Source organism: Kogia breviceps, chromosome 1, assembly GCF_026419965.1.
Source record: "Kogia breviceps isolate mKogBre1 chromosome 1, mKogBre1 haplotype 1, whole genome shotgun sequence".
Taxonomy (NCBI): Eukaryota; Metazoa; Chordata; class Mammalia; order Artiodactyla; family Physeteridae; genus Kogia; species Kogia breviceps.
The window spans coordinates 43,231,877-43,259,078 of NC_081310.1; the positions used below are offsets into that span (position 1 = coordinate 43,231,877).

The following is a 27,202-nucleotide window of genomic DNA, read 5'->3' on the forward strand; positions in this document are numbered from 1 at the left end:
GGAGGGCTGGGCAGATTGTCCGCAAGAGACCAGCCACCCTTGGAAAAGGACATCCTGGGGAAGCAGGCTCACCTGGGACTGTGGGGGGCAGTTTGCTTGAGAAAGGGGGACTTCTGCCTTGATTAGAGCAGGGGCCCCGGGTGAATGTTCATCTCCTAAGCTTCAGGAAGAGTTCACGGCTGCCCAACAAATGGGTTAAAAGGCAGAAAATATTACCCTTAAGAATATTCATTGTTGGGCTTCCCTGGTGGCGCAGTGGTTGAGAATCCGCCTGCCGATGCAGGGGTCACGGGTTCGTGACCTGGTCCGGGAAGATCCCACATGCCGCGGAGCAACTAAGCCCGTGAGCCATGGCCGCTAGGCCTGCGCGTCCGGAGCCTGTGCTCCGCAACGGGAGAGGCCACAGCAGTGAGAGGCCCGCATACCACAAAAAAAAAAAAAAAAAAGAATATTCATTGTAAGTCTGTTATTCCTGAATGTATTTGAATTTGTTTGTTGGACAATGCTTTCACAGATTTGGAGAACGTTGAGATTTTTCAGAGCCTGTGTGTGGTTGCTTTTGATGATCTTGCCTTTTAGAGATTAGAAGGTGGAGGTGCCATTCTCCACCCTCTTCCCACCCTCACCCAGGACCCTGCCCTGCTCAGGAGTCCTGCCAGAGGAAGAGTTCGAGAGAACCCTCCCCGGGGGTTGAGTCATGGCCTCCTCAGCTACACTGTTATTGTGGGTAACAGTGGGTTGTCTGGAGATGGCCTCTCCCTTTGGTTGGGCCCTATGTTCGAGAAGAGTTCAGAGGACTTTGTGAAGAGGTTCAGGCCTCTGTTTAACCTTGAGTTGTGTAGTTAGATCCAGAACAAAACTCAGGATCAAAGTGTCAACATTATACTTACAGGTTCTCTTTCCTCCCGTCTAAAAAGTACCCTGTAAGCCCCTTAAGCAAAGGGGAAAGGGGGAAATGCAGAGGCAGGATGATCTGGCCGGATGAAGCCCTTTCCCACCCACAGCAGGACGCAGACAAGGGATGAAGGCAGACAGGGCAGGAGGTCGGTGGGTGATGCTTGGTGGCTGTCTGGTTCCGGCTGGCCGTCCCTCTCTAAGGGTGCCTGTGGAGGGGGCCGTGGGAATGGTTGGATCCTCTTTTACAGAACTAGCAGAATTAGGCCCCAGAGTCTTATTTCCCAGATCTCAGTTTCCTAGCACCAGCTGCCTTAGCCCATCATGAAGTGGAAACAAGTCTGTGGATACATTTCCCCAAATAACTTAGAATTATATAGAAAATTTGCCTAAAGTCACACTTTAAGTATGGTGACAAAAACAGACAAATAGCAACACAGCAGGGTGGCAGAGTCAGCTTGGCCTTTTGTAAACTGAATAGAGAAAGAGGACTTTGATTTTATTTCTTAGGAAGTTTACACCCGCAGATAGGAGGGATGGAAGTGATGATACAGTGGTTAGCCAGGGAAATGGAGTTCCCCGTGGCCTGTGGGTTAGGGTGTAGCGCTCAGCCATCATTTCTCTTTGTTCTCCGTGGATCCAGGAGGGGTGGGGGGGCGGATTCAGGGCCGAGTGAAGGTGGGTCGCATAGCGCCAGCACTGGGAGAGTCAATGGGGATGTGGCAGGTCCAGTTCTCCTCTGGTTTCCTAACTCTGTGAAGATGCAGATGGTGTCGTACAGAAGCACATTCCCATCCCTCCCAGCCAAACACTGGGACTCCCTCCCTCCTGTTCTTTCTCCCGCTCTCACCTCCCCACTAACACCTGGGAGCAGAGCAGCCAGAATGTCTAGCAAGTTCTGAGTGAGGCTCAGCAGGGCCAGGGATGGACAATCTGGGGAGTCCAGGCTCAAGAGGAGGAGCTGGATGTCCTCTGGACCCCTTCTGACCTGACTTTCAAACCCAAACCTTGAACTTGGAAACCAGTGAAATATGCACAGCGCCAAGCTGAGAGCTGAGCTGTTGTTTGTATGAATATTCTCTCCCTCATTTGTACAATTTACTGGGGCAAATGTGAGGCCAAAATTCAGTCCTAGGTTGATAGGACCCTTGGTCTCTCAAAGAGTCACAAGCAGTTATGAGGGAGTTTCCAAATGAAGGGAGAGGCAGTAATGGGCAGAGAGGTGGTCCTGGCAGCGTCTGGAACAGGCAGGGAGAAGTGGCGAGGGAGGAGAGGCTCTGGAAGGCTTGCGGGAGAGATGAAAAAGACCCAGAGGAGGCTTCCACCCTGATGCCTGAGCAATCCCAGCTGCCTCCACAGCTCAGACTTGAGTCCCCACCAAATCCTACTAACCACAATGGCTACCGTGTGCCAGGCTCACGTAAGTTTCACAGCAATGGAATAAGGTAGGCGTCATGAGCCCAATTTTACAGATGAGGAAACTGAGACACAGAGAGGTCCAAAAAGTTGCCTGAAGTCACATGGTAAGTGGTGGAACCAGAGTTCAAAGTGAAGTCTAACACAAAACTTCACCCTCTGACCACCAGGACTAGATCGCTGGGATGTTGGGTCACAGGGAGAGAGGAGGCTTTGTGACCCAGTAGCTCTTCCTTCCTTGATCCCTGTGGTGCTCAGCACAACACCAGCTGTGGCTGGGGGGTGAGGGGCTGGACGGTGCTGTGTGCCGGGCACCCCGAGACACCCAGAGGCCTGAGGGGCAGACAGCGTCTTTCAGAGGCCCGTGTGCTACTTGGGAGGGAGATGCTAGGCCGTGGAGGAGGGATGGCCATTGGGGCTGGGGGGCTAAGGTGGAGACAGAGGCCAACAGAGAGGGGAGAAGAGCAGTCTACACCAGGCTGAGGAGGGAGGGACAGGTTACTAGTGTCTGGGACTAGGTCGGGCCCAAGGTTGGGCCATTTCCATTCTGAGCAAGTAGAGCTGGCGGGAGAGCTCTTGGTCCTTCCTGTTCTCGCTGCTGCGTTGTTCAAGAACCCTGGCCTTAGATGTCTATGGTTTGGGGACTTCCCTGGTGGTCCAGTGGGTAAGACTCCGCGCTCCCAATGCAGGGGGCCCGGGTTCGATCCCTGGTCAGGGAACCAGATCCCACATGCATGCCACAGCTGAGTCCACGTGCCGCAGTGAAGATCCCGTGTGCCGCAACTAAGACCTGGCGAGGCCAGAATAAATAAACATATATATATATGTGTATATATATATTTTTAAAATAAAGATATTTATGGTTTGGTCTTCTCGCCCTGGAAATGATCAGTAGTCTCTGAGCAGCACTTCTAAGCGCGAGGGTAGAAAATAGCTGCGTATGCTCGGGGCTGTCAGAGAGAAGAGCTGGGGCAGGGCTGTAACCCCACCGCATGGCCTGAAGCGCTGGGTGAGAGGCTGGCATGGGCGTGGCCACTCTGTGGGGTGGGGCGGGGTATGCTTAGGGCTGGGGTAGGTGCAGCAGTGATGAGAGAGGTTTGCCTCAGGGCTTTTGTTTCCAGGGGACAACTGGTGACAGAGCTGCAGCCAGCTGCCCCCCAGCTGAGGGTGAAAGCCCTGCCGGGCCTCTGACTCCAGAGGCCTGGGTGCCGCACGGCTCAGGCCAGGCTGCCGGCTGCCCAGCCAGCTGTGGAGGTCCGGAGACGGGGAGAGTGTCTCTTTCCCACACACACTTGTGGGCACACACGCAGCCCCACCTTGGCCCTCATCCTCCCTTTCACTCGGAACCCATGTCCTGGTTCTCTGGCCCTCACTCCACACCGCTCTCATTTCTCCAATCTCTGCTGGGGCCTGAGCTGAGGAGCTGGTCCCCCAAATCTCTTCTCTTCCCTCCTCGGACTTTAGAGCGGGGACCTTGACCCGAATTACAGGTAGGACCCCAGGGGCCTGGACAGTGAGGGTGGAGTGGAGGCAGGTTTCTCCCCAGGGCTCTGCATCACTGGCTGAGCTCCTTCCACCTCAGGGACAGCAGTGGCTACACTTCAATCTCCTTTCCCAACAAATGACACATCCTCCCTGGATGAGAGCTCCGACTGAGGCAAGGAAAGGGATGGGGGGGGGTCGGGTGGAGGACACGGTGTCGGGGTGGACATGGCAGAGGGCAGCAGGAAGCTGGTCGAGCTCAGGGTTGAAAAAGGACATTCTGGGCGATGAGAAGCATTCACTTAAATCCATGCCCTGCTGCCCCTTCCCCAGGCAAAGAACAGAGGACCCTGTGGGATTTCTATGTCAAATTCCTCCTTTATTTTGACATTCACTTAGTTGTGACTCCAAGTTATCAAAGATGCAGGGCAAGAAATCTGTAGCAGGAGCAGTGAAGTGGAGGTGGAGCGAAAAGGCGGAGAGAGCAGGGTGTCCCCCGCCTCTCCTCTTCCGGTTTAGGGTGCGGTTTGAAAAGTGTCCAAATAGTGTCCCAGAGCACAGACTCGGCAGCTAAAAAGTACAGTGTGGTTGAGTGGGGTGAGCTTCCTCTTCCACAGGCAAGGTCCTCGTGGCTGCAGGGAGGTGGGCAGGCAACCTTGAGCCTGTGCCCTGAGCAACATGCGGCTGTGTGGGGAGGGCCGCGGCCACCATCTCTCCGATGCCCCAAACTCAGATTTTGACATGTGGGTTGATTTAGGCTGGGAAAGCTCTAGGAGGAGACAGGATTGCACAAGATGCTTTTCACTCAGGGACCCCAGCAGATCAGGGCCAAGAAGCAGGTGAGAGTTGATTGGATCTTGATTTCTCCCAAGGCGGGGGCGGGGTACTGGAATTTCTGGGTGAGGAGGGGCAGCCCCTGCTGTGGTTGTGTGACCCTGGAATCCCAGGGCGGCAAGCAAGGTACCGGGGCTGGTCATCAGGAAGCGGCAAGGACGCCCAGGCCCAGCAGCTCGTGTCAAGGGGGCGTGCTTAGCCCAGTAAGGGCTGGTAGTAGGATGGGCATGAAAAGCTGCTGTCCTCAGCTGGTCCCTCTAGGCTCTGAGACAGAGCTCACTACCCCACCTAGAGCTGTCTCCTGGTAGCAGAGAAATGTTATCATTTGAGGTCACTCAGTAGGACGGTCAAACATGTCTGCTTTCCACTGACAATTAAAATGGTTTTGCCTGCGAATCCTGTGTTTTACTGTGGTCTTTCATCCATTAACACACACCCCTGCACACAGGATCAGGCAGCTGGCAAGTGCATCCAGCCCCGGCCAGGACTGGGGCAAGAAAGATGGTCTGGCTGGCAGAACTTTTCAGGGAGTGCTGGCTTCATGGAGCTTTAAAGGGTCCTCAGAGTCTACCTGGGCAAGCCTCATTTCCCTGGAGAAAATGGAATCTCAGAGGAGATAAGAGACTGGTCCTAAAGCTCCTCTGATTCTCAACCCTGTGAGCCTCGATTACAGATCGGGATGCAAGGTGACAAGGGCCCAGAGTGATGCAAAAGGTGCTGCGAATTCTCTTCTCCTTCCCCAGCTTCACCCTCCCTGTCGCAAATGCAAAAATCAAGACTTCAGCAGAGGGGCCAGCTCCCTCCCTGCCCCACGCTCTGCAGCATTCGGTGATGCAAGAGAGTCTGGGGGTTACTAATGCCCTTAGGAGGTGGGGGGACAGCCACCCCTTACCGCAGAGGCAACTGGGAAACTCATCAGATGTATTCACTCAAGCAGCATCAGGCCACAGCTGAGTTCTAACTGGGAGTTGGACTGGGGCTAGAGTGACACAGCAATAAACAGGCCTCTGTCCTGTGACTGGGGGGTGGGTTAGTGGAGGGAAGGCAGCCAGCACGGAATCTGATTGCTAAGTCAAATCCCTCCCATCCTCAGAGCGAGGGCTGCCATCCGTGGTGAAACGAAGGGGTCCTGCTCTGTGGCCTCATGGCTGGATGCCCAGGAAGAACACCAAGTCTCTGGAGGGGCTTCTGTGGCTTCCACGCGGCAGCATTATCCCAGGGGAGACTCCGCAGGCTCTTCCTGTACCAGCCAGCTGGCTGCCGTGGGGATTGGCCGCCACCTTGATCACCTTTCGCTCCTGCTGTCTGGAGTCAGATTTTTCTTTCTAATTGGGACATCAGAGACCCTTCCGCCCTGCGGCTCCTGAAGGTGGCAAAGTCCTGGTGTGCGCTGTTGGTGACAGGCCTGTGTGCACACACCTGGGATTGCATACGTCCTCGCAGGGCTGCATCCACACACAGTGCTCAGCGTGGCGGACCAGGGCCCCAGAGACCATCAGCAGGCTTTCCTTTGCTAAGCTACTCAAACTCTAGTAACAAAACTTGCAAAAGTTTCTCCAGCCAGGGCATCTGGTTCCCGAGGCAGAGAAAGAGGAGAGGATTTGTGGGGAGACAAGGCTAGACATCCATTCTGGGTGCATTCCTCACAAATAACCTTATGCCACAGGCTTTCAAGTCCAGTTGACGTGTTCTGTGAAGACAGAGGCAGATGCAGATGTGATGTGTTCAGGAAGCAATATCCGTGTTGGAACAGCTACAGGGAGTGCAGTCTCTAGAACAGGCGAAGTACGAAACTAGAATGTGAACTAGCTCTTGGATTCATTTCAGCAAGCAAGTCCTGAAGAGTCCCTTTAACCCCTTCCTCTCCCTTCTCGAGTTCTGCCAATGCCTCAGTTCTGGCCTCTCCCTTTGCCCTACAGCCCCCTTTCTCCTTTCATCCCCCAAGGACTCCAGAGACCTCCAGAGCCTTTGCTTAGCTTTCCCCTGGTGCTCCTGTTCTCTTCTCAGAGTCCGGCAAAGCCAGGGGACTGAGGGAAGTGACAGGGTGGTGGCAGTGCTGGCACTGGTCAGAGGACAGTCCCAACAGAGAAACTGTCTAAGCTGCCAACATGACCTGTCAGGCCGCCACCTGTAGGCCGCGGGGCCAGGCCCTGCCCTGGTTCTTAATGCCCTCAATGGCCTGAATCCGGGTGAGCCCTCCACTGTGGGAAAAGGAAAGCCAGAAAAACTGAGACAGTCCTTGTGGGCCGTGCTGGGGGGTGTCGTCCGCTGTCCCCATTGCTCCTGCTGGGGCAGCAGCGTTGGTGCATGGCGGGGGTGGAGGGGGTTACACGTCTGTACTAATAGCCCTTGGATTGGTGAAGGTCTCACGGCCAGAGCCTGGCCACGTCACCGGGTAACTCTGGAGCGCTGCCACTTGGAGGGATGGGGGTCCCCCCTCCTTGTAGTATGTGGGAGCAAAGGAGAGCCTCTCGCCTCCGCCCCCGTTGGGCACCATGTCAGCCGTCCGTATGTAAAAGGGAGAGCTGTATGGGGAGCAGGCAGTGCAGTGGCTGGCCGCCACCGCGCACGGCTGGCTGCAGGGCTCGCTGGTGAGAGGCGCCAGGCCGCCTCGGCCGTCCAGGGCCTGGGAGCTGCAGGCGTTGCAGGTGGGGCCTCTGCGGTGTGCGGGCAGGTCGAGCTCCTCCTCCTCTTCCTCGCCTGCATCCTCGGCTCCGCTCCTCTTGCAGCAGTAATACTGAGGGGAGAGTGCGGAGGGCTGCCTGAGGGCTGAATGTCCCCCTCTGGGTGTGCACAGGTGCCCACGGCCCTGCTCCGCTGAGGACCCTGCGCCGGGCGCTTGGTTGGCCCTGGAGAGAAAACTCAACACCAGAGGCCCACGGTCCACAGCGATGTCCTCCCAGCCCTGCAAGACCAGTTCCTTCCCTCTTCCTCCCCCTACTTCCTAGTGCATTAACTGCAGGCGGAGGCTGAGAGAGGCGGGGAGGCAGACAGGGAGGGACATACAGATCCTACTAAGCACAGGCTGGGGTGCGGGGAGCTGCTTTCAGAGTCTCCCCACACGGTGCCCTTCCCACCACTCCTGAAATCTCAGACGCGCGGGAGACACAACACAGTGACCCGGTATTTTCCCAGCTCACTCTCTTGGGTGCCCGAAGTGTGCAGGGCGTGAGGGGAACATAGCTCCCTTCTGACAGCCCCCCAACTCCCAGCCCCCTTGACTTACGCCTCCCACATTCCACAGCTTCGGGCTTTGTCACGCCCGCAGTGGGCCTCCAGGTTCTGCCCCCGTGATGGGGAAGTGGTTTGCTGGTGGCCTCTGACCACAGGCGCAGGGGACTGACCTGGAGCCTACAGTAGCACAGGACGGCAATGATGCAGAGGAGAATGATCGTAGCTAGAATTCCGCCAGTGATCACAACCGTTCCCGCTGTCATCCGCCCGACGCCCCATCAAACTCTGCAAAGACGTGCGTGGAGAGGTGAGGGGCAGCTGCCCCACTGGCATGGGGCTGGGAGCCCTCCTGGAACTTTCTCAGCTGAAGGCATGCGGGACCCGAGAGCAGGGAGGGCCCTGGGCCCTGGAACACCAGGGGCTTCCTGAAGACAGAGGGTAGCTGTGGCCTGGGCCAGCCTAACCTTGGGGGATTATAGCTGCGGAAGGGAAGAGAGGCTGCACAGAGCTAACTGAAGGTGTGATTCTGCTCTCTGTTTCCACCCAGTTTCAAAGGTTCTTGCTGTCTTTCTGCTTTAATTCTCTTCTCCCTCTCCTCTCCCCTCTCCCCTCTGTTCACACCAGGCTTAACCCTCACCCCTTCCCCTACCCCACAGGGCCAAGACACAGAGAATAATACCTTCTGTTCACTGAGGCCTTAGTCTGTGTGAGGCACTGTGTTAAGCACTCCCCTGGTTATCTCAGTTAACCCTCAAAATAACCTTTTGAAAAAAAAATAACCCTTTGAGATAGTTATATATATTTTTTTGGCCTCTCACCGCTGTGGCCTCTCCCCTTGTGGAGCACAGGCTCCGGGCGCACAGGCTCAGCGGCCATGGCTCACGGGCCCAGCCGCCCCGCGGCACGTGGGATCTTCCCGGACTGGGGCACGAACCCGTGTCCCCTGCATCGGCAGGCGGACTCTCAACCACTGCACCACCAGGGAAGCCCTGAGATAGTTACTGATTATCCTTATTTCACTCACGATGAACTGCGGCTTTGACTGATGTGGCTGGGAGTCCACCCAGCCTGGTTCACCCCGGTGGCCATGCTCTTAACCACTGCCCTCTGGGGCACAAGTGCTGAGGGTGCCCGAGCCCTTGACCCAGGTGGAGGGGACAGGGTCTGAACCTCAGAAGTTCCACCCTGGCTCCAACTCATTTGAGGGGCATATCTCCTCTCTTTCCAATTCTTGGGGGAAAACAAGGGCCAGGAGAGCTCAGAGGGAGCTGGCAGGCACATTCTGGCCCCTGGAAGGTCGGGGCGAGGCTGGCCAGACGGGTCCCACTAATGGGGGCTGACAGGTGGAGGCGCGCTCCGGACGTGAGGCTGTCTGAGGGCCAACTCCCCTTTCAGGCCACTGAATGGGGATTCCCAACCCCCGAGGCACACAGGGACCAAGGTGGGCTGTGTCAAGGGAGCAGGAAGGTGTGAGGAAACTTGGCATCTTGAGGACAGAATGACCGTGGACACTTACGTTCATAAAGGGAACGGTGACCTGCAAGACAATGAAAGGGATGGAGATGTTGTTAGAAGAGTGTTCGCCTGAAAAAGGCCCCAAGGGTTAGATTCATCCCTGAGCTCCACCTCACCTCACCCTGCTCTCTCACCATGGGCTCTATCATCAACAGGCCTAGAGGTCCCAAATCTGCAGCTCCAGCTGTGTCTCCAACTGCTAATGGACAGACTTGTCCCTCAGATGCCCACTGGCATCTCGAACCCAATTATGACAGGCTGTCATCACCCTCTCTCCAAGTGGGCTCCCCGCCTGCAAACCCTCTGTTTAGTGGTTCCACTAAGGGCTGCCACAAAGGGTTTTGCAGGCTGTTGGTTACTCGAAGGGTAAGTGAGGGCTGGAATGCAAGCTGCTCGGGAAGCCGGGCGCCCTGCTGTGCTCACCTGGGGAAGGGGCACCTGTCTTCACCCAAAGACACCATCTGCTCCTCACCACTGTGCTCCTGGAGCCCTGTGTGCACCTGGCTCTGCTTCTAAATCACTCAAAGTGCTCACAGGGTGGTCTGTGGACCACAGCCTGGCAGCACCTGGAAGCTGGTTAGACATGTAGCATCTCAGGCCCCACCACAGGCCTAATGAGTCAGAACCTGCGTTTTAACAAGGCCCTGGGTGATTATTTGCATATTAGAGTTTGACAAAGCTGTGGCGTGTTCCCCTAGATGCCCAGATTTTCAAATCCTCAAATTCTTCTTTGCTTTCTTCCAGTCGTTTGTTCTTCACACCGATTATGACTCTGCACCGCATACCTGCACTGGTGCAAATGTTTCCTAACAGATCTCGCTGGTTTTGTCTCTGAGCACCCTTCACATCACCCACAGTTAGCCATTTGTCATGCCCCTGCAACGCCTCTTACTCTGGAGACTTTGTGGCACCACGCTGCCTGCAGGACGCATTTATCTGGGCGCAGACTTTTTTTTTTTTTTTTTTTTTGCGGTATGCGGGCCTCTCACTGCTGTGGCCTCTCCCGTTGCGGAGCACAGGCTCCGGATGCACAGGCTCAGCGGCCATGGCTCACGGGCCTAGTTGCCCCGCGGCATGTGGGATCTTCCCGGACCGGGGCATGAACCCGCGTCCCCTGCATCGGCAGGCGGACTCCCAACCACTGCGCCACCAGGGAAGCCCTGGGCGCAGACTTTTAGACTGAGCTTCAGAGGCTTTGCCCTCTCCCACTTCCCTGCATATGCTCACCACCAATTATTTTTTCTTCCTCACCACCCACTGTCCCCCCTGCATGAATCCTCTACCCATCAGGTAGTCTCACTTCTTAGGAAGCTTATAGCCAAGTGATGAAAAGACACTTGATATACCTTATGAACCAGAGATGCACAGACCAGAGGCTGTGGGAACACAGAGGAGGGGGCAGCTAACTCCTTGGGGAAACGTTCCATGGAACATGTTATATTGGAGCTAAACTCCTCAAGGCTGAATGGGGGCTTGTCCGGTAGACCAGGTGGAGAGGGCAGAATGCACGGCCCAGGAGTGTGAAAGAACACAGAGGCTCCGGGAACTGTAAGGAATCTGGGAAGGCTGGGGGTAGGAATGAAGCTGGAGAGGCTGTAAGGCAGGCAAGGAATTAGGATTTAACTCTCTTGAAGACAAAGGGGGTTCCTGAAGGGTTTCAGTAGGGGAGAGCATGCTCTCACTGTCTCCATCTATTTATTTTTATTTTTATTTATTTTTTTTAAAATTTTTATTTATTTATTCATTTATTTTTGGTTGTGTTGGGTCTTCGTTTCTGTGCAAGGGCTTTCTCTAGTTGCGGCGAGTGGGGGGCCACTCTTCATCGCAGTGCACGGGCGGGCCTCTCACTGTCGCGGCCTCTCTTGTTGCGGAGCACAGGCTCCAGACGCGCAGGCTCAGTAGTTGTGGCTCACGGGCCGAGTCGCCCCGCAGCATGTGGGATCCTCCCGGACCAGGGCTCGAATCCGTGTCCCCTGCATTGGCAGGCGGATTCCTCACCACTGCGCCACCAGGGAAGCCCTCTCCATCTATTTAAATTCTGCCCAACCTTCAAGGCTCTGAGAAGCCTTCCCTGGCTGCCTCATCGTGATGAGATACTCTCTCTTGCTAGAATTCTACAGTAATGCCTTTCCACGTGCCACTTTTCAAATCCTGTCTTGGCATGATGCTTGTCAACTTTCATGTGGGAACATCTTGACTCCTGTGCTAAATTATGAGTCCTCTGGGATCAGGAGCTGCATCTTATACTGTATCCTATCCTCCTGCAGCATTATACACAGTGCCTGGCACACAGCGGGTACTTAAAAGTTTGGTAATGATCTCACCATACTGCGTTTCTTTCACAGGCCTGGCAGTAATGACTCTGATCTGCCACCAGAGGGCAGCAAGTTGTAACTCTCCACTCACATCTGATCTGCAGACCACAGCATCCTTGTTCAAGACCGATTTGACTTTGCCCAAATGCACAGTGAGCCATGCTTCAGGGTTCACTGGGGTATTTGTTGGGGGCGGGCAGGTGAACCTCAGCCTTGGGAGGACTTACACACCATCACAGCCACACCACTCCATCCTCCCCTGCTTCCCCTGCATGCTCACCCCTGAGGGCTGCTCAGGAGACAGAGAGGCCTAGTGACCCGGAGTTGCAGGGGGCAGCAGTGGTCCACTCTACTGAAAGTCTTGGCCTAATCCCCTGGGATGTGTCCAGGCTGTTTTAGGGAACGGGGAATTATGAAGCCATACAAGAACAGTGCCCTCCCTTCTTTGCCTTCCATGCCTGGCCTCCCTCTTTCAGTACCATGAAGACTGCAAAGCAGAAGTGGCCTGGAAATGGGGAGCACTGCAGTGCAGGCAGAGCCACAGGGCTGAAGGCCCATTCAGGGCCCAACTGTGCCGCTTAGCGGACATCCCATCTTGGAAACTGACCTTCTTTCTCACGTTAAAAGAGAGATCACTAAAAAACTTAGGAAAAAGATTCATGTACGTGGGGGCCCCTTGTAACCTCTAAGATATCCTTCAAATATGGTTATTTGTGGGAAGAAGGAAGGCCCAGACATTCTGTGATCACTTAAGTCTGGCCTGACAGTCATAAACCAAGAAGGCAAATGTGAAGTGCATGTGGTCAACTAGCCAGGTCCCAGCCAGCTTCCCAGAGGGCCCAGTCCTGGTGGTGCAACTTAGCATTTAAATTCCCACACCCAGTGGCTCTCCACGATTTCAGGGGTGCTTATTTCCTCTTTGCAACTAGATGCAAATGATCACAATAACTCCCTGAATCTAAACAGCATTCATTGTACAGTTTACAACGTGTTTCCATTTCTGTCCCCATTTATGATGGGCAGGTTGTAAGATGGCCCCAAATGAGCCTCTCCCTTGGCAGTCATGCCTTGTGTACTCCCCTCCCCTCGAGGAGGGGTGCCACCTGTGACTTGCCTCTAACTAACAGAATACAGCAAAGGGGATGGGATGTCACTTTGTGAGTAGATTCTCAAAGATTCTGACTTCCCTCTTGTAAACCAGCTCTTGCCCTGGCTGGTTTTGATGCAGCAAGTTGGATTCTGGGGAGGCCCATGTAGCAAGGAACTGAGGAGGATGGCCTCTGGCTCTCAGTCCAATGGACAGCAGGGTGTTAAAGCCATCAATCCAATGGCCCAAAAGGAACCAAACGACCACATAAGTGAGAGTGGAAGTGAATCCCTCCCCAGTTGAGCTTTCAGATTAAACTGTAATCCCAGTGGACACCTTGAATGCAGCCTCATGACCAACCCTGAAACAGTGAACCAGCTGGTGATGCTTGGATTCCTAACTCACAGAAGCTGTGAGATAATCGATGTGTGTTCTTGCAAGCTGCTAAATTGTGGTAGTTTGTTATACAGCGAAAGATAACTAACACACCTCCTTTGAACCATACAAAAACCCCACTCACAGGAGGGAAAGCCAGACCTTTATACAATTTGCCTAAAGTCATACAATAGCAAGTGTCTGAGTCAGGACCCAAGGGCCAGTGGTGTGGAGTTTCTGTCACACCAGTTGCCTGATTAATTTCCTGAGGCCTTGATAACAAGGTCCCTACGTTCCCTCGCTGGGCCTAGGAGCTCTGGACAGAATGGATTCAGTAGCGACCAACTCAGGGGCTGAGGGCAGCCAACGAGGACAAAACTGTTGCCAACTGCAGACCCCCGGGGCCCTCCCTCTGTAACCAGGACTTTCTGGAGCTCCCTCTCCACCAACACCTCTCTCTACCCAGCATCCGGGCACCTTCTCCTGTGCCTCACACTTACGTGAAACAGCTGGAGCAGCGACGGCCCAGTCACGCAGGCTGTGCCTGAGCAGACGGCAGCTGGGGGCACGTCATGGCCAAGGGTGTCAGTCCCTGACAGAGAAGAGAGGGGAAGGTCAGTGAGAGCTGGAAAAGGAGGCAGAGAGGACAGATGGGCACACGCTGGCACCTGGTTGTGACCCCAAGACTCTGGAGTGGACATCCCCAAGGGGGCTTGTTTCCTGACCTCCACGACTGCCTTGGTCTGAGGTCCCTGAGCCTAAGAACCTGAGGTCAGACCTCTAAGGCCACATCCTATCCCGTCCTTGTTTCCTTCCCTCAGTGTCGCTGTCTGGAACCCTTGCCCAATGCACCATCAGGACAAGAGCCACTCCCTGCTCTGGGAAGTGAGGCTCAATGGGGGAAGGGAGTCCAGCTGCCTCTTTCATGCTCCACTGGAGAATGCTGACCTGTCCCCTGGTGGATGTGTCCTTGTTGGCTGCATGGCTGATCCCCCTCTCTCTGGCCCCACACACCTCTTTCCCATGTCCTTCCCCATTCTTTCCTGGGTCTGTCCGTATTCCCAGCGCCCAGAGCTGATCACCCTTCTCTTACTCCAATATCCCGACTTCCTAGGCCAACCCACCAACCAGACAGTTGGATGGGTAAGCTCACGCTGATGTGCTGATGGGGGAGGGGGAGGTGAGATGCTACTGAGGAATCCAGCGTAGTCTAATTACTGGGGGGTCCCTTCAAGCCAAAATTCTTCACCCACTCAACATGGAGCGTCTAGGCCCTACACTGGGAATGGGGTGGAGGGAGAAAGGACGCCCCCTGGTGGTGACTCTGGACCCCTGCTCACTGTCCTGAGGAGTACGTACCCCACTGGGTGTATTGGTATTGGGGAGGGAACTCAACCATTAACGGGATGCACTGAGCCACCTTCCACAAGGACAGGGCCAACCACTTCCAGGTTCTCTGCCTCAGCCAGAAGCTGGAGGTCAAAGGACAGACATTTTTATGCCTTAAGGACTGGCACCACAACTACTGAGCCTGTGCTCTAGAGCCTGTGAGCCACAACTACTGAAGCCTGTGTGCCTAGAGCCCGTGCTCTGCAATGAAGAGAAGCCACTGCAATGAGAAGCCCGCACACTGCAACGGAGAGTAGCCCCCGCTCACTGCAACTAGAGAAAGCCTGCGTGCAGCAACGAAGACCCAATGCAGCCAAAAATAAATTAATTAAATTTAAAAATTTTTTAAAAAGCAATGGGGCTGGCACAAGTTTTAATCTAGGGGCAGGGGCAGATTTCTCTCACTAAATACATTTTAAAGTAAAGGTATGGGCTTCCCTGGTGGTGCAGTGGTTGAGAGTCCACCTGCCGATGCAGGGGACACAGGTTCGTGCCCCAGTCTGGGAAGATCCCACATGCCGTGGAGTGGCTGAGCCTGTGAGCCATGGCTGCTGAGCCTGCACATCTGGAGCCTGTGCTCCACAACAGGAGAGGCCACAATGGTGAGAGGCCCGCATACCGCAAAAAAAAAAAAAAAGTAAAGGGATACTTGGATCATACATCATGATCAAGTGGGATTTATCCCAGGGATGCAAGGATTCTTCAATATATGTAAATCAATCAATGTGATACACCACATTAACAAATTGAAGAATAAAAACCATATGATCATCTCAATACAATAGATTCAGGAAAAGCTTTTGACAAAATTCAATACCCATTTATGATAAAAACTCGCCAGAAAGTGGGTACAGAGGGAACATATCTCATCATAATAAAGGCCATATATGACAAACCCACAGCAAACATCATTCTCAATGGTGAAAAACTGAAAGCATTTCCTCTAAGATCAGGAACAAGACACAGATGTGCACCCTCACCACTTTTATTCAACATAGTTTTAGAAGCCCTAGCCATGGCAATCAGAGAAGAAAAATAAATAAAAGGAATCCTTATTGGAAAAGAAGAAGTAAAAGTGTCACTGATTGTAAATGACATGATACTATACATAGAAAATCCTAAAAATGCTAGCAGAAAACTACTAGAGCTCATCAATGAATTTGGTAAAGTTGCAGGATACAAAATTAATACACAGAAATCTCTTGCATTCCTATACACTAATAACAAAAGATCAGAAAGAGAAATTAAGGAAACAATCCCATTTACCATTGCCTCAAAAAGAATAAAATACCTAGGAATAAACCTACCTAAGGAGACAAAAGACCTGTACTCAGAAAACTGTAGGATACTGATGAAAGAAATAAAAGATGACAAAAACATATGGAGAGATATACCATGTCCTTGGATTGGAAGAACCAATATTGTGAAAATGACTATACTACCCAAACTAATCTACAGATTGAATGCAATCCCTATCAAATTACCAATAGTTTTTCACAGAACTAGAACAAAAAATTTTACAATTTATATGGAAAATGAAAGACCCCGAATAGCCAAAGCAATCTTGAGGAAGAAAAATGGAGCTGGAAGAATCAGGCGCTCTGATTTTAGACTATACTACAAAGCTACGTAATCAAAACAGTATGATACTTTCCACAGAAACAGAAATATAGATCAATGGAACAGGATAGGAAGTCCAGAGATAAACCCATGCACCTATGGTCACTTAATCTATGACAAAGGAGTCAAGATTATACAGTGGAGAAAAAACAGTCTCTTCAATAAGTGGTGCTGGGAAAACAGGACAGCTACATGTAAAAGAATGAAATTAGAACACTCCCTAACACCATACACAAAAATAAACTCAGAATGGATTAAAGATCTAAATGTAAGGCTGGCTACTATAAAATTCTTAGAGGAAAACATAGGCAGAACACTCTTTGTCATAAAGCGCAGCAAGATCTTTTTTGGTCCACCTCCTACAGTAATGAAAATAAAAACAAAAATAAACAAATGGGACCTAATTAAAAGCTTTTGCACAGCAAAGGAAAACATAAACAAAATGAAAAGACAACCCACAGAATGGGAGAAAATATTTGCAAATGAATTGACCAACAAGGGATTAATCTCCAAAATATACAACCAGCTCATGCAGCTCAATATAAAAAAAAAATAACCCAATCAAAAAAATGGGTGGAAGATCTAAATAAACATTTCTCCAAAGAAGACATACAGATGGCCAAAAAGCACATGATAAGATGCTCAACATCACTAATTATTAGAGAAATGCAAATCAAAACTACAATGAGGTATCACCTCACACCAGTCAGAATAGCCATCATCAAAAAATTTACAAACAGTAAATGCTGGAGATGGTGCTGAGAAAAGGAAACCCCCCTACACTGTTGGTAGGAATGTAAATTGGTACAGCCACTATGGAGAACAGTATGGAGGTTCCTTAAAACACTAAAAACAGAACTACCATATGACCCAGCAATCCCACTCCTGGGCATATACCTGGAGAAAACCATAATTCAAAAAGATACATGCACCCCAATATTCACTGCAGCACTATTTATAATAGCCAGGTCATGGAAGCAACCTAAATGTCCATCAATAGAGGAATGGATAAAGAAGATGTGGTACATACATACAATGGAATATTACTCAGCCATAAAAAACAACAAAATAATGCCATTTGCAGCAACATGGATGGACCTTGAGATTGTCATATTGAGTGAAGTCAGTCAGACATAGAAAGACAAATATCATATGATATCACTTATATGTGGAATCAAAAAAATTGTACAAATTAACTTATTTACAAAACAGAAGTAGAGTCACAAATGCAGAAAACAAACTTATGGTCACCAGGGGATAAGGGGGGGGTGGATAAATTGGGAGATTTGGGATTGACATATACACATTACTATATATAAAATAGGTAACTAATAAGGACCTACTGTATAGCACAGGGAATTTTACTCCATACTTTGTAATGACCTATATGAGAAAAGAATCTAAAAAAGAGTGGATAGGACTTCCCTGGTGGCACAGTGGTTAAGAATCCACCTGCCAATGCAGGGGACATGGGTTTGAGCCCTGGTCAGGGAAGATCCCACATGCCGTGGAGCAACTGAGCCCGTGCGCCACAACTACTGAACCTGCGCTCTACAGCCCGTGTGCCACAACTACTGAAGCCCGCATGCCTAGAGCCCATGCTCTACAACACGAGAAGCCAATGCAATGAGAAGCCCGTGCACTGCAATGAAGAGTAGCCCCCGCTTGCCGCAACTAGAGAAAGCCCACACCCAGCAACAAAAACCCAATGCAGCCTAAATAAATAAATAAATAAATATTTTTTTTAAAAAAAAAGAGTGGGTATGTGTGTATATATAACTTTGCTGTACAGCAGAAGCTAACACAACATTGTAAATCAACAATAAAAAATTTTGATTTTTTTATTTTATTAATAAAAATTTTTTAAAAATAAAGTGATAGACCTTCAGTGAGATTCTGAACAATAAAAGTGAGGGAAAACACAACTACAGACTAGGAAAATGAAAATGGATATTACCACATATGCTGCAAACATAAGGAAACTAAAGGGTATTAAAAACAACCTTATGCCAATAATCTAAAAATACAGATTAATTAATGCATTTATGGAATAATGTAACCTACTAACATCTCCTCAAGAAGTAAATTACTTGAAACATATTATAATGTGAAGAATCAAATCATCAAAAACTGACTTTCAAAAAAAAAGAAGAAAAAGAAAAAAGAAAACACCTAGGCCCAGAGGGCTTCACCAGAAACACCTACCAAACATTTAATAAAGAAATCATTCTATCCTACACAAAGCATTCCAATAACAGAAAAAGAAGAAACATTCTAAGTCATCTTATAATCATTTTTCACTAGCAAAAAACAGTAAGAAAATGTAATTTTAAAGACATCATATAAAATGATGATAAAATTATTAGGTCCTAGGTATATACATAACACAAGCTATACAGAGACTTTATGTAGAAATCTATAAAATTTTACTTTTATAAAGACTTTTAAAGGTTCCTAAATAAGTGGAGGGGTATACTAAAAAGATTAAAATTAAAAAATAAAGGGATACAAGAAGAAAAAAAATCAAAGTTGCTTTTTGAGCATAAACCATGCAATATGCTTGTTTAACAAACCAGTTACTTATACAAATATGGTCCATGGAAATAGAAGGACTCTAAGAGATCTGGCCCAGTATCTTTATTTTTCTAGATGAAGAAACCAAGTTCAGAGAGGACAAGTGACTTGCTTAACCACACACAGCAAGATAGAGCTGGAGCTGGAGAGGTGCTGGGAGCAAAGCCTCCTGGCCCCAGTCCAAGGCCCTGCCATTAGGATGCTGTCTCTCTTCCTAGAACATCTGCACTTGTCTCCCCAGGAGCTAAGGTGTCCCCTGAAGTAGGGTTTCTCAAATTGGCTTGATGGTAACAATCACCTGAGCCACATGTTAAAGCAGAGACTCCAGACCTACTGAAGCAGCACCTCCAGAGGAGGGGCCCGGAATCTGTGTCTTTAACAGGTTTGAGTCTTACTATCTGGCCTTTTCGGGAAATGATTCAGGAATGAAGGTCTTTGGGAGGATTTCAGGCTGGAGGCAGCAGGGGAGCTGGGTGACCTTGGAGAGTTTGTGGCATCATCTGCTGCCCATAACAAGACTGGCTCTGGATTCTTTGTCCTCGGGCCAAGCAGGCCAGAAGGAGGAGGAAGGGAGTGCAAGGAGAACCAAAAGTACATGGTGTCTCTGGGTGGGTTTGAGCCAATAAAGAGGTCAGGATGCGGAACTTTAAGGCCATTCTTCTAAGGGAAGAATGGGGCTGGGGGAGCATTAAAAGCCACCCTGATAGAATGTGTTGGAAATGGGTTTCCCATTCCCCATTAGACCAGGGGTCTATGTTCTCTCTGAAGGGCCCCTGCCCTCAGTGACTTCAGCGCCCAGAGGCAGGGTCACCTCCCTCACTGCCTGGACCAATAGTGGCAGAACGCCTGCTGTAGCTGGCCCTAGCACATGTAATTAACGATTGGCTGCCCCCTGCACCCTGCTTGGCCCCCTTAGGAGCACAAGTTAATTGAGTGGGGCCTAAGCACCGGCTGACCTCAATTTCTTCCGATGCAATTAAGCCTTTCTCCAGTCATTTATTAACTCATGAAATTGACACAGCAGGTTAGCAGCCCCAGAGAAGAGGAACAGTTTTTTTCCTTGTTCCCTGTCTCGTGGGACATCAATGCTCAGGCATGGTTAGCAGAGGGAATCAGAGGAAGGGGCTCTTTTCACTCTGTACTTATGGCCATCACCGAAGCCCTAATCCCCGGGGTGAGGGTGGGAAGAGTTGGTGGTCAGGTCGGTTCCTTTGCTCCAGATGAGGTACTACAGCAGCAAAGAGAGGCCTGTGCTGTTTGAGAAGGGGCCTCTCTAAGAGATACAAGGAACCTCTGCAAATCATCAAGGGAAAAAAAGAGACCCTCAAAAAAGGTAAAGGCTAACAAGAAAATGAAGAGATGTCCAAACTCATTAGTAATCTGGTAAATGCAAATGGAAACCACAGTGAGCTATCACTCTACACTGGTAGACTGGCAAAAATTAGGATGCTGGATAATGTCACATGTTGGAGCAGATGTGGGAACTTAAGGGCACTGCTGGTGGAGTGTAGTTATGACAACTGTTGAAGGAGAGACCTGGCACTACTTGGTCACATTAACTTCAGACCCCATGAAACAGCAACTCTGTTCCTGGGTCTGTATCCCCAAATTTCTCAACATATTCATAAGGGGCCATGTGTGGAGATGTTCATCACTGTGTTTTATGCTGGCAGGGAATTGGAAGCAAGCTCAGTGATCATCACTAGAGAGTGGAGAGGTAAAGTCAGGTAGAGGCACACACCAGAGGATAATGCAACTGCTGAAAGCAATGGACCAAGTAAGTGGACCATAGTAACACAGAGCAACAAGGATAAATCTTAGCAGAAGGCTAATTGAAAAAAAAAAACCCCAGAATTAGATGTATAAAGATGTATAATACTGCTTATATACATTTAAAATACAGGCACGCAGACCAACAATTTACATTTTCAAGAACACATACCAAAACAAAAACAACAAAGACAAAAAACCCCCCAAGTTCATAGATACAGAGAACAGGATGGTGGTTGCCAGAGGTAGGGGTGGGGGTGGGAGTGGGAGAAATGGGTGAAGGGGGTCAAAAGATGCAAACTTCCAGTTATAAAATAAATAAGTCATGGAGAAGTAATGTACAGCGTGGCAACTATAGTTAATAATACTCTATTGTATATTTGAAAGTTGCTGTGAGAGTAGATCTTAAAAGTTATCATCACTGGGCTTCCCTGGTGGCGCAGTGGTTGAGAGTCCGCCTGCCGATGCAGGGAACACGGGTTCGTGCCCCGGTCCGGGAAGATCCCACATGCCGCGGAGTGGCTGGGCCCGTGAGCCATGGCCGCTGAGCCTGCGCGTCCGGAGCCTGTGCTCCGCAATGGGAGAGGCCACAACAGTGAGAGGCCCGCGTACCGCAAAACAAAAAAACAAAAACAAAACAAACAAAAAAAAGTTATCATCACAAGAAGAACATTTTTTGGCAACTATGTGTGGCGACGGATGATAACTAGACTTATTGTGGTGATCATTTTGCAATGTATACAAATACGGAATCACTATGTGGTATACCTGAAATTAATACACTGTTCTATGTCAATTATACCTCAATAAACAAAACAAAACCGAAAACACATACCCCAAAATGTATACACATTAAATATGCTAGAATGGCTGACTGTGGAAGGAGGAAAATGAGAACAGGAATAAGAATAAAAGAGAAAAAATAAATAATAGAGGAAAGGGGCCTTCCTAAGACCAATGATGAATAATAATGTGGACTATCTGAGAAGTAACACTGAGGAGTATAATTAACTTAACCTTCTATGTCTGAGGTCCAACTCAAACAAAAAAGAAAGAAGGGGGTCTCTCACCACCCCCAGGAGGCCTTCCATGATTGACTTAATGCTGCACATTTCTATTTGACCTTCCTATTTGTTTTCAGGTAACTGTATTGTTGACACACTGGTGTCAAGTGGCTGTATTTTGCTTTCTTCTTAAATTCCAGACCATTTGAGGGCACAGACTTGGAATCTTGTGTCTTCATAAAGCTCCATTCCCACTGCCTGGTGCTCTGCACATTCTAGACAGTGGGATGGCAGGTCAGATGGGGAAGCCGCTTTGCATGCAGAGTGCTGCCCCAACACACAGCCTTCCATTCTGGTCTCACCTGCTGCATGTAGTGGAAAGAGCACAAGGCTAAGAGTCTCAAGATTTTGGTTTAAATTCTGTTTTCTACGCTCATTGCTTGGGCGATTTTGGACAATTAATGATCTCCTTGAGGGTCATCTACAAAATGAAGGTAAATGATGTATCTTCCCTTATGGGGTGAAGATTATGGGAAAGGGTGTGGTTACTTAAAATGCTGCAGCCTTGGGCTTCCCTGGTGGCGCAGTGGTTGAGAGTCCGCCTGCCAATTCGTGCCCCAGTCCGAGGAGCCAGAAAGCATGGCCCAGACTGGGGGACCCTGCTGAGTCTCTTGGCCAGATAAAACCCCAGCAGTTAGTTTGTGAGAAATCCTTTTAAGATTTGGGAGGTCTTTTAAGTTTTTTTCGCAAACTGTTGGTAACTCACAAATGTGAGGGATCTTTTTCTTGTTTGTAGCAATCCAGTGAAGGCACTGAGCTCAGACCTGGGTGCATATCCGTGGAACGCAGATGACACAAGAACTAATTCGGTGTGCACAGTTTAGAGCCAGAGGTCACCATGAGAACGATGGCCCTTGGGACAGATTTTGGCTTCCTATGAGCCCTGGAACAGGGGTTAGAGCAAGTCCTATCTAGATCCTTAGAACACATGATCCCAGCTGATATATGAGTTATGCCTGAGGTATTGCATGTGAAAATAGATGGTCATTCCTCTTTTGTTCTAGCCTAGACCTAACTCTCAGATTAAATGTGTCCCTAAGGCTCCTGATCATGACCTTGACTAGTGTTCTGGCTGGGACCTTGTTGTCTCAGCATGATACTCGTGGAAACTGTGCTATTCCCCTCACTTATTCTTTATCTGCTATTTACTGAGCACTAGGTAAGTGCCTGGAGTTGAGCTCTGCTCCAGGGACACAAAGATGAACGGGCAGAGTGCTCCCAAGGAGCTCACAGGATGGGAGACTCGTAAACAGTAGTGGGCACAGTCTGTCCTCAGGTCCCAGGACCCCCAGATGGAAGGCCTGGGGGTGACTCTGCAGTCCCTATCAGCCTATCACAGTGCGTGAGGCTGCAAACTCCCTGGAGCAGGAAGAGCTGCTCATCCAGTACTTGGGGTTATCAGCGAATATTTGCTGCAGAGACATAGCAAAGAGGAGACAGCCCTGCTCCTCAAAGCCCAGGGTCACCCCAGAGGTGCTGCCTGTGTCCTTGATGCCTCTGTCAGAGGTGAGGCTGAGCTCACCTCCTCCCTGACGAAGGTGTCCCAAAGATGGGCTGCCCTGTGTGGTCCCCCAATAAAAACCATGCCGATCATGGAAGAACAGTGGGTGCATGTGTGTAGGAGCCCTCAAACCTTCAGAGCCTAAGAACCTGACTATGGGCCCCCTCAGGCTGGGGAGGGGGTGTGACTTTGATCTAAAACCCAGTAAGCACGCTGCTTTGTGTCTGCCAGCGAATCCCCAGCCCTAGAACGTAATAGATGCTCAATACACGCTTGTCAAACAAAGAGACTAGTGAATAGACACATGCCAGGTTTGTGGGAAGTCTTCCTTGCCACTCCCCCTGCTTACCCCCACCGCCCCGCCACAGAGCATCTCACGGCACCTCCAGCCCCACCTGCCCCACCTCGCAGCCTTCCCTGAGCTCTCTGCCTGCAAACTCCCACTGTGCTAATAGTCTAGAGGGCATGGAGGGACTTAATTATGTGTCATTTTAGATGGGTGTGGGCTATTTTGTGCAGATGACACTTGTCCCTGCAGCTCTTGAGGTCAGGGTTCCTGATCATGGATCTGTTCTCTCTGCTTCAGAGAGGTGGGTGCAGAAGCCAGTAAAAGTATCAAGGGCTTTGTTCACCTTGGACTTGGCTCTCTTTCCCTTTCTGCCTTTCAAAACAACGTTCATTACTGCTGATAGTTTTCTTATGTTCATCTTGTTTGATGTTCAGGCATGGCAACTTGTTGATTTCTCCTATTTCACACAAAGCATAAAGTTCAGAAAGGCCAAGTGGCTTGGCCAAGGTCACACAGCTATTTTGGGAAGAGCTGGGACACCCTGCCCACACCATTCTTCCATGACTAGCATAGTTCTAGCTCTGCAGGGAACATGTGCCCTGTGCCATGGGTCCCATCTCTGTCCCACCCCAGTTCTGACTCCACGTTCTACTTCCTGACCTGACCATTTGCAGGAGGCTCAGGGGCACCATGGCCTGTGTGTTGGGAAGGGGTTCACTTTTCCTTTCCACAAGGTGCGTTGCTCTGTACCACACGCTTGGATTTCTCTCCATCTGTATTTGATCTCTACTATTGTTTGGAAGGTGTTCTGAGATCCCCAGGCAGCAGGCCTCCAGCCTGATGACTACTGAACAGGCTCGTTAGGAAAGGCAGAAGCAGCTATGGGGTTTGTTTCTCCTTGCTGGCAAGATGTCAGGGGACTGGAAGAGATCCAAATAAGAACCCAGGCCACTGAAGGGACAGAGAGTTTGATTTCTGAGGCCAGATGGAGATAAGGAGGGGCAAGGCATTAGGCTAATGAGAGGGCCAGAGGGAGCTAGCCTGTGAGGGACTGGTCACAGGACCCTAGAGTCATCTAACTCAGAGTGGCGGGAAGGGGGAGGCTTGCTCAACATGCTCCAAGGGGACAGGATTTGAAGTAATGGGATAAAAGTAGACCAAGGAAAATTTAGACCAAATCTAAGGCAAATCTCACAGGACACAAACAAATGTAGCAGGGAGATTGGAAAGCTGTCAACCCACGTGGTACAGGGAGGTGTAGGAAGCATTAATGAGATGCCCCCTCTCCTGTCCTCCAGCCCAGAGACCTAGCCCATTCATCCTGCCAGTTGGGTCTGATGGAACCAGGCTGAGGGCGTGAGGAGGCAGCTACAGTGTTTGGGGGCCTTAACAATTGTACCAGGATTTATTCAGGATCCTTAATCACTTCAATGAAAACATTCTAAAATGGCAAGAGGGCCCTCAGGAGGACTGTCAAAAGTCCATTTGCAGGTGATGAAGTGATACAGGCAGCAGACCTTTTGCTACTTGTGCAGGTGGGCGTGGGACTCCACGAAAACCACAGGCAGAACCCTGTGGGCTTAGTGCAGAATGGGAAATTCATATCCAAATACTCCTCCTAATCTTAATAGTTGACACACACACACTCAAGTCAACTGCATCCCACAATGTATATGGTTCCTATTCCACATTCTGGGTTTGCTAATTCTCAACTAATTCCTTGGATGTCTTCGTGAAGTTCCAAGTTAAACTTTTCTAAAAATTGACCTACTTGACTTATCAATATATTGTCGTCCAGAGGAAGCAAAACTAAGCAAACAGTAGTTATATCACGATGAATCGTAATTCTCTCTGCATTATATGCTCTAATTTCTCTGGCCATGGGAGGGAACTGTGATGGCTCTTCCAGCTGAATCTCTCACTTTGCACCCTGTAGATGCGGTGGGGAGGCTTGTGCTGATTCTAAATTGAGCTTCCAACTGCCCCCCAGATGTGAAGATGGAGACAGGAGTCCCGTTTCATCCACCGGCCCCTGAGGGCTGAAGCGGGTGAAAACTGCATGTGGCCAGATTACCCATCAGGGAAGCCTCCAGAATAGGCTGATCCAGATAAGCCATGCTTTCTCAAAAAACAGGTTAAAAGAGAGCAACTTTACACTTCTTGGTGCAATAGGGAAACATATTGTGTTTATATCCTCTGCTTTCTGCTAAACTCTGCCTACCAGCTCATCTCCTGGACTGGGGAGAATAAAAGATAAGTCAGGAGATACCATGCTGTTTGAACTGATGTGACCTGACCTGAATACACTTAGACAATGAAAGGAGAAAAGGAGAAGTTCAAGAGCTGGCATGAAAGGTACTTGAAAAACATTCTGGAGAGACTGCAGGGAGGAGGAGACTCGAGGTGGCTGCCGTGTGCATTAGCTATTGGGAGAGATGGAAATGGGAAAGAGACTTTTAAAGTTTTTTTGTATATTATGAATGAAATTTATCCCATTGGGACTTCCCCAAAATCTTCAATAAAGGTTTAAATTGCTTTCCACATATGTTTTGCATATTGGATTTGAGTTTCTTTAAATAAGACACCTTGAAGAGACTGAGCCCACAGGCAACTTTTCCTGTTCTTTCAAGGGTTATCATCATAAAGGAGGATGATTTGTCCAAAGAAAAATGATCGGTAGGGATTACCAGTAATTCTCAGAGATGGGAGGATGCCAATTTAGGTAAAGTTGAAAAGAGACAGAGACATTAGCATTTATGAACTTCCTAAACAGAAAGACACAAAGAAGATAGGGATTTGGTAGGAAACATGAATGATAAACAGTTTCTCAAAATGTTCCTAGTAAGTAGCCCCTCTGGGACCAGCCAACATAAGCCCCAGCCTACAGCCAAGGCACAGCCTGCACCTGGGTCTCTGACCCAGGGGGATCAGGAGGATGTACAATGGAATATTACTCAGCCATAAAAAGAAATGAAACTGAGTTATTTGTAATGAGGTGGATAGACCTGGAGTCTGTCATACAGAGTGAAGTAAGTCAGAAGGAGAAAAACAAATACCATATGCTAACACATATATATGGAATCTAAGAAAAAAAAATGTCATGAAGAGACTAGGGGTAGGACGGGAATAAAACACAGACCTACTAGAGCATGGACTTGAGGATATGGGGAGGGGGAAGGGTAAGCTGTGACAAAGTGAGAGAGTGGCATGGACATATATACACTACCAAATGTAAAATAGATAGCTAGTGGGAAGCAGCCGCATAGCACAGGGAGATCAGCTCGGTGCTTTGTGACTAACTAGAGGGGTGGGTTAGGGAGGGTGGGAGGGAGGAAGATGCAAGAGGGAAGAGATATGGGAACGTATGTATATGTATAACTGATTCACTTTGTTGTAAAGCAGAAACTAACACACCATTGTAAAACAGTTATACTCCAATAAAGATGTGAAAAAAAAAAACCTCCTCTTATTTGAATGACCACTTCTTAATTTCATACACTTTTCCTACTTGTTACTTTGTGCTTTTCTTATCGATCTCTTTGACTACTATCAGTTAGGTATATTAATACTTGCAGTGTCATAAATACTGTAAATGTTTTTTCCAATATGAATTCCTGTTCCCTGTAAAAGTTCTAAACTTTTAGGGAGCTAAATCTTTCATCACTTTTTCTTTCCTACTTAGGAAGTTTTCTTGCACACAGGGTTATGTAAGGAATTTTTCACTTTTAAAATTTAATTATTCATCTTGCAGGGATCTGTTTTTATAGTCCTAGGGTTTCTGTTTTAGTTGGTTTCTTTTCTTAGAGAGCCAATTCAGCCAGGTGAGCCCATTTTCTTAGAGCTGAATTATCAACTTTAGTACATATGAATTTCAGATCTATTTATGTACAGATCTATTTCTGA

General features: G+C 49.4%; 1 protein-coding gene across 3 annotated transcripts in view; it reads right to left on the minus strand.

The window, feature by feature from the left end:
• Positions 1 to 4,150: 4,150 nt before the first annotated feature.
• The window catches only part of LOC131752345 (protein FAM163A), an 87,946-nt gene continuing 64,894 nt past the window's right edge, over positions 4,151 to 27,202 (minus strand). For 2 of the 3 annotated variants that reach the window (XM_067030812.1, XM_067030809.1), the window contains exons 2-5: positions 13,593 to 13,684; positions 9,317 to 9,337; positions 7,971 to 8,085; positions 4,151 to 7,363 (exon numbers count right to left, since the gene is read on the minus strand). In XM_067030812.1, the coding sequence (XP_066886913.1) occupies positions 6,953 to 7,363; positions 7,971 to 8,063 (504 nt within the window). In that variant the 5' untranslated portion in view covers positions 8,064 to 8,085; positions 9,317 to 9,337; positions 13,593 to 13,684 and the 3' untranslated portion in view covers positions 4,151 to 6,952. Of the gene's footprint in view, positions 7,364 to 7,970; positions 8,128 to 9,316; positions 9,338 to 13,592; positions 13,685 to 27,202 lie in introns of those variants that run through there. The other variant, XM_059056638.2, reaches the window with a different exon arrangement.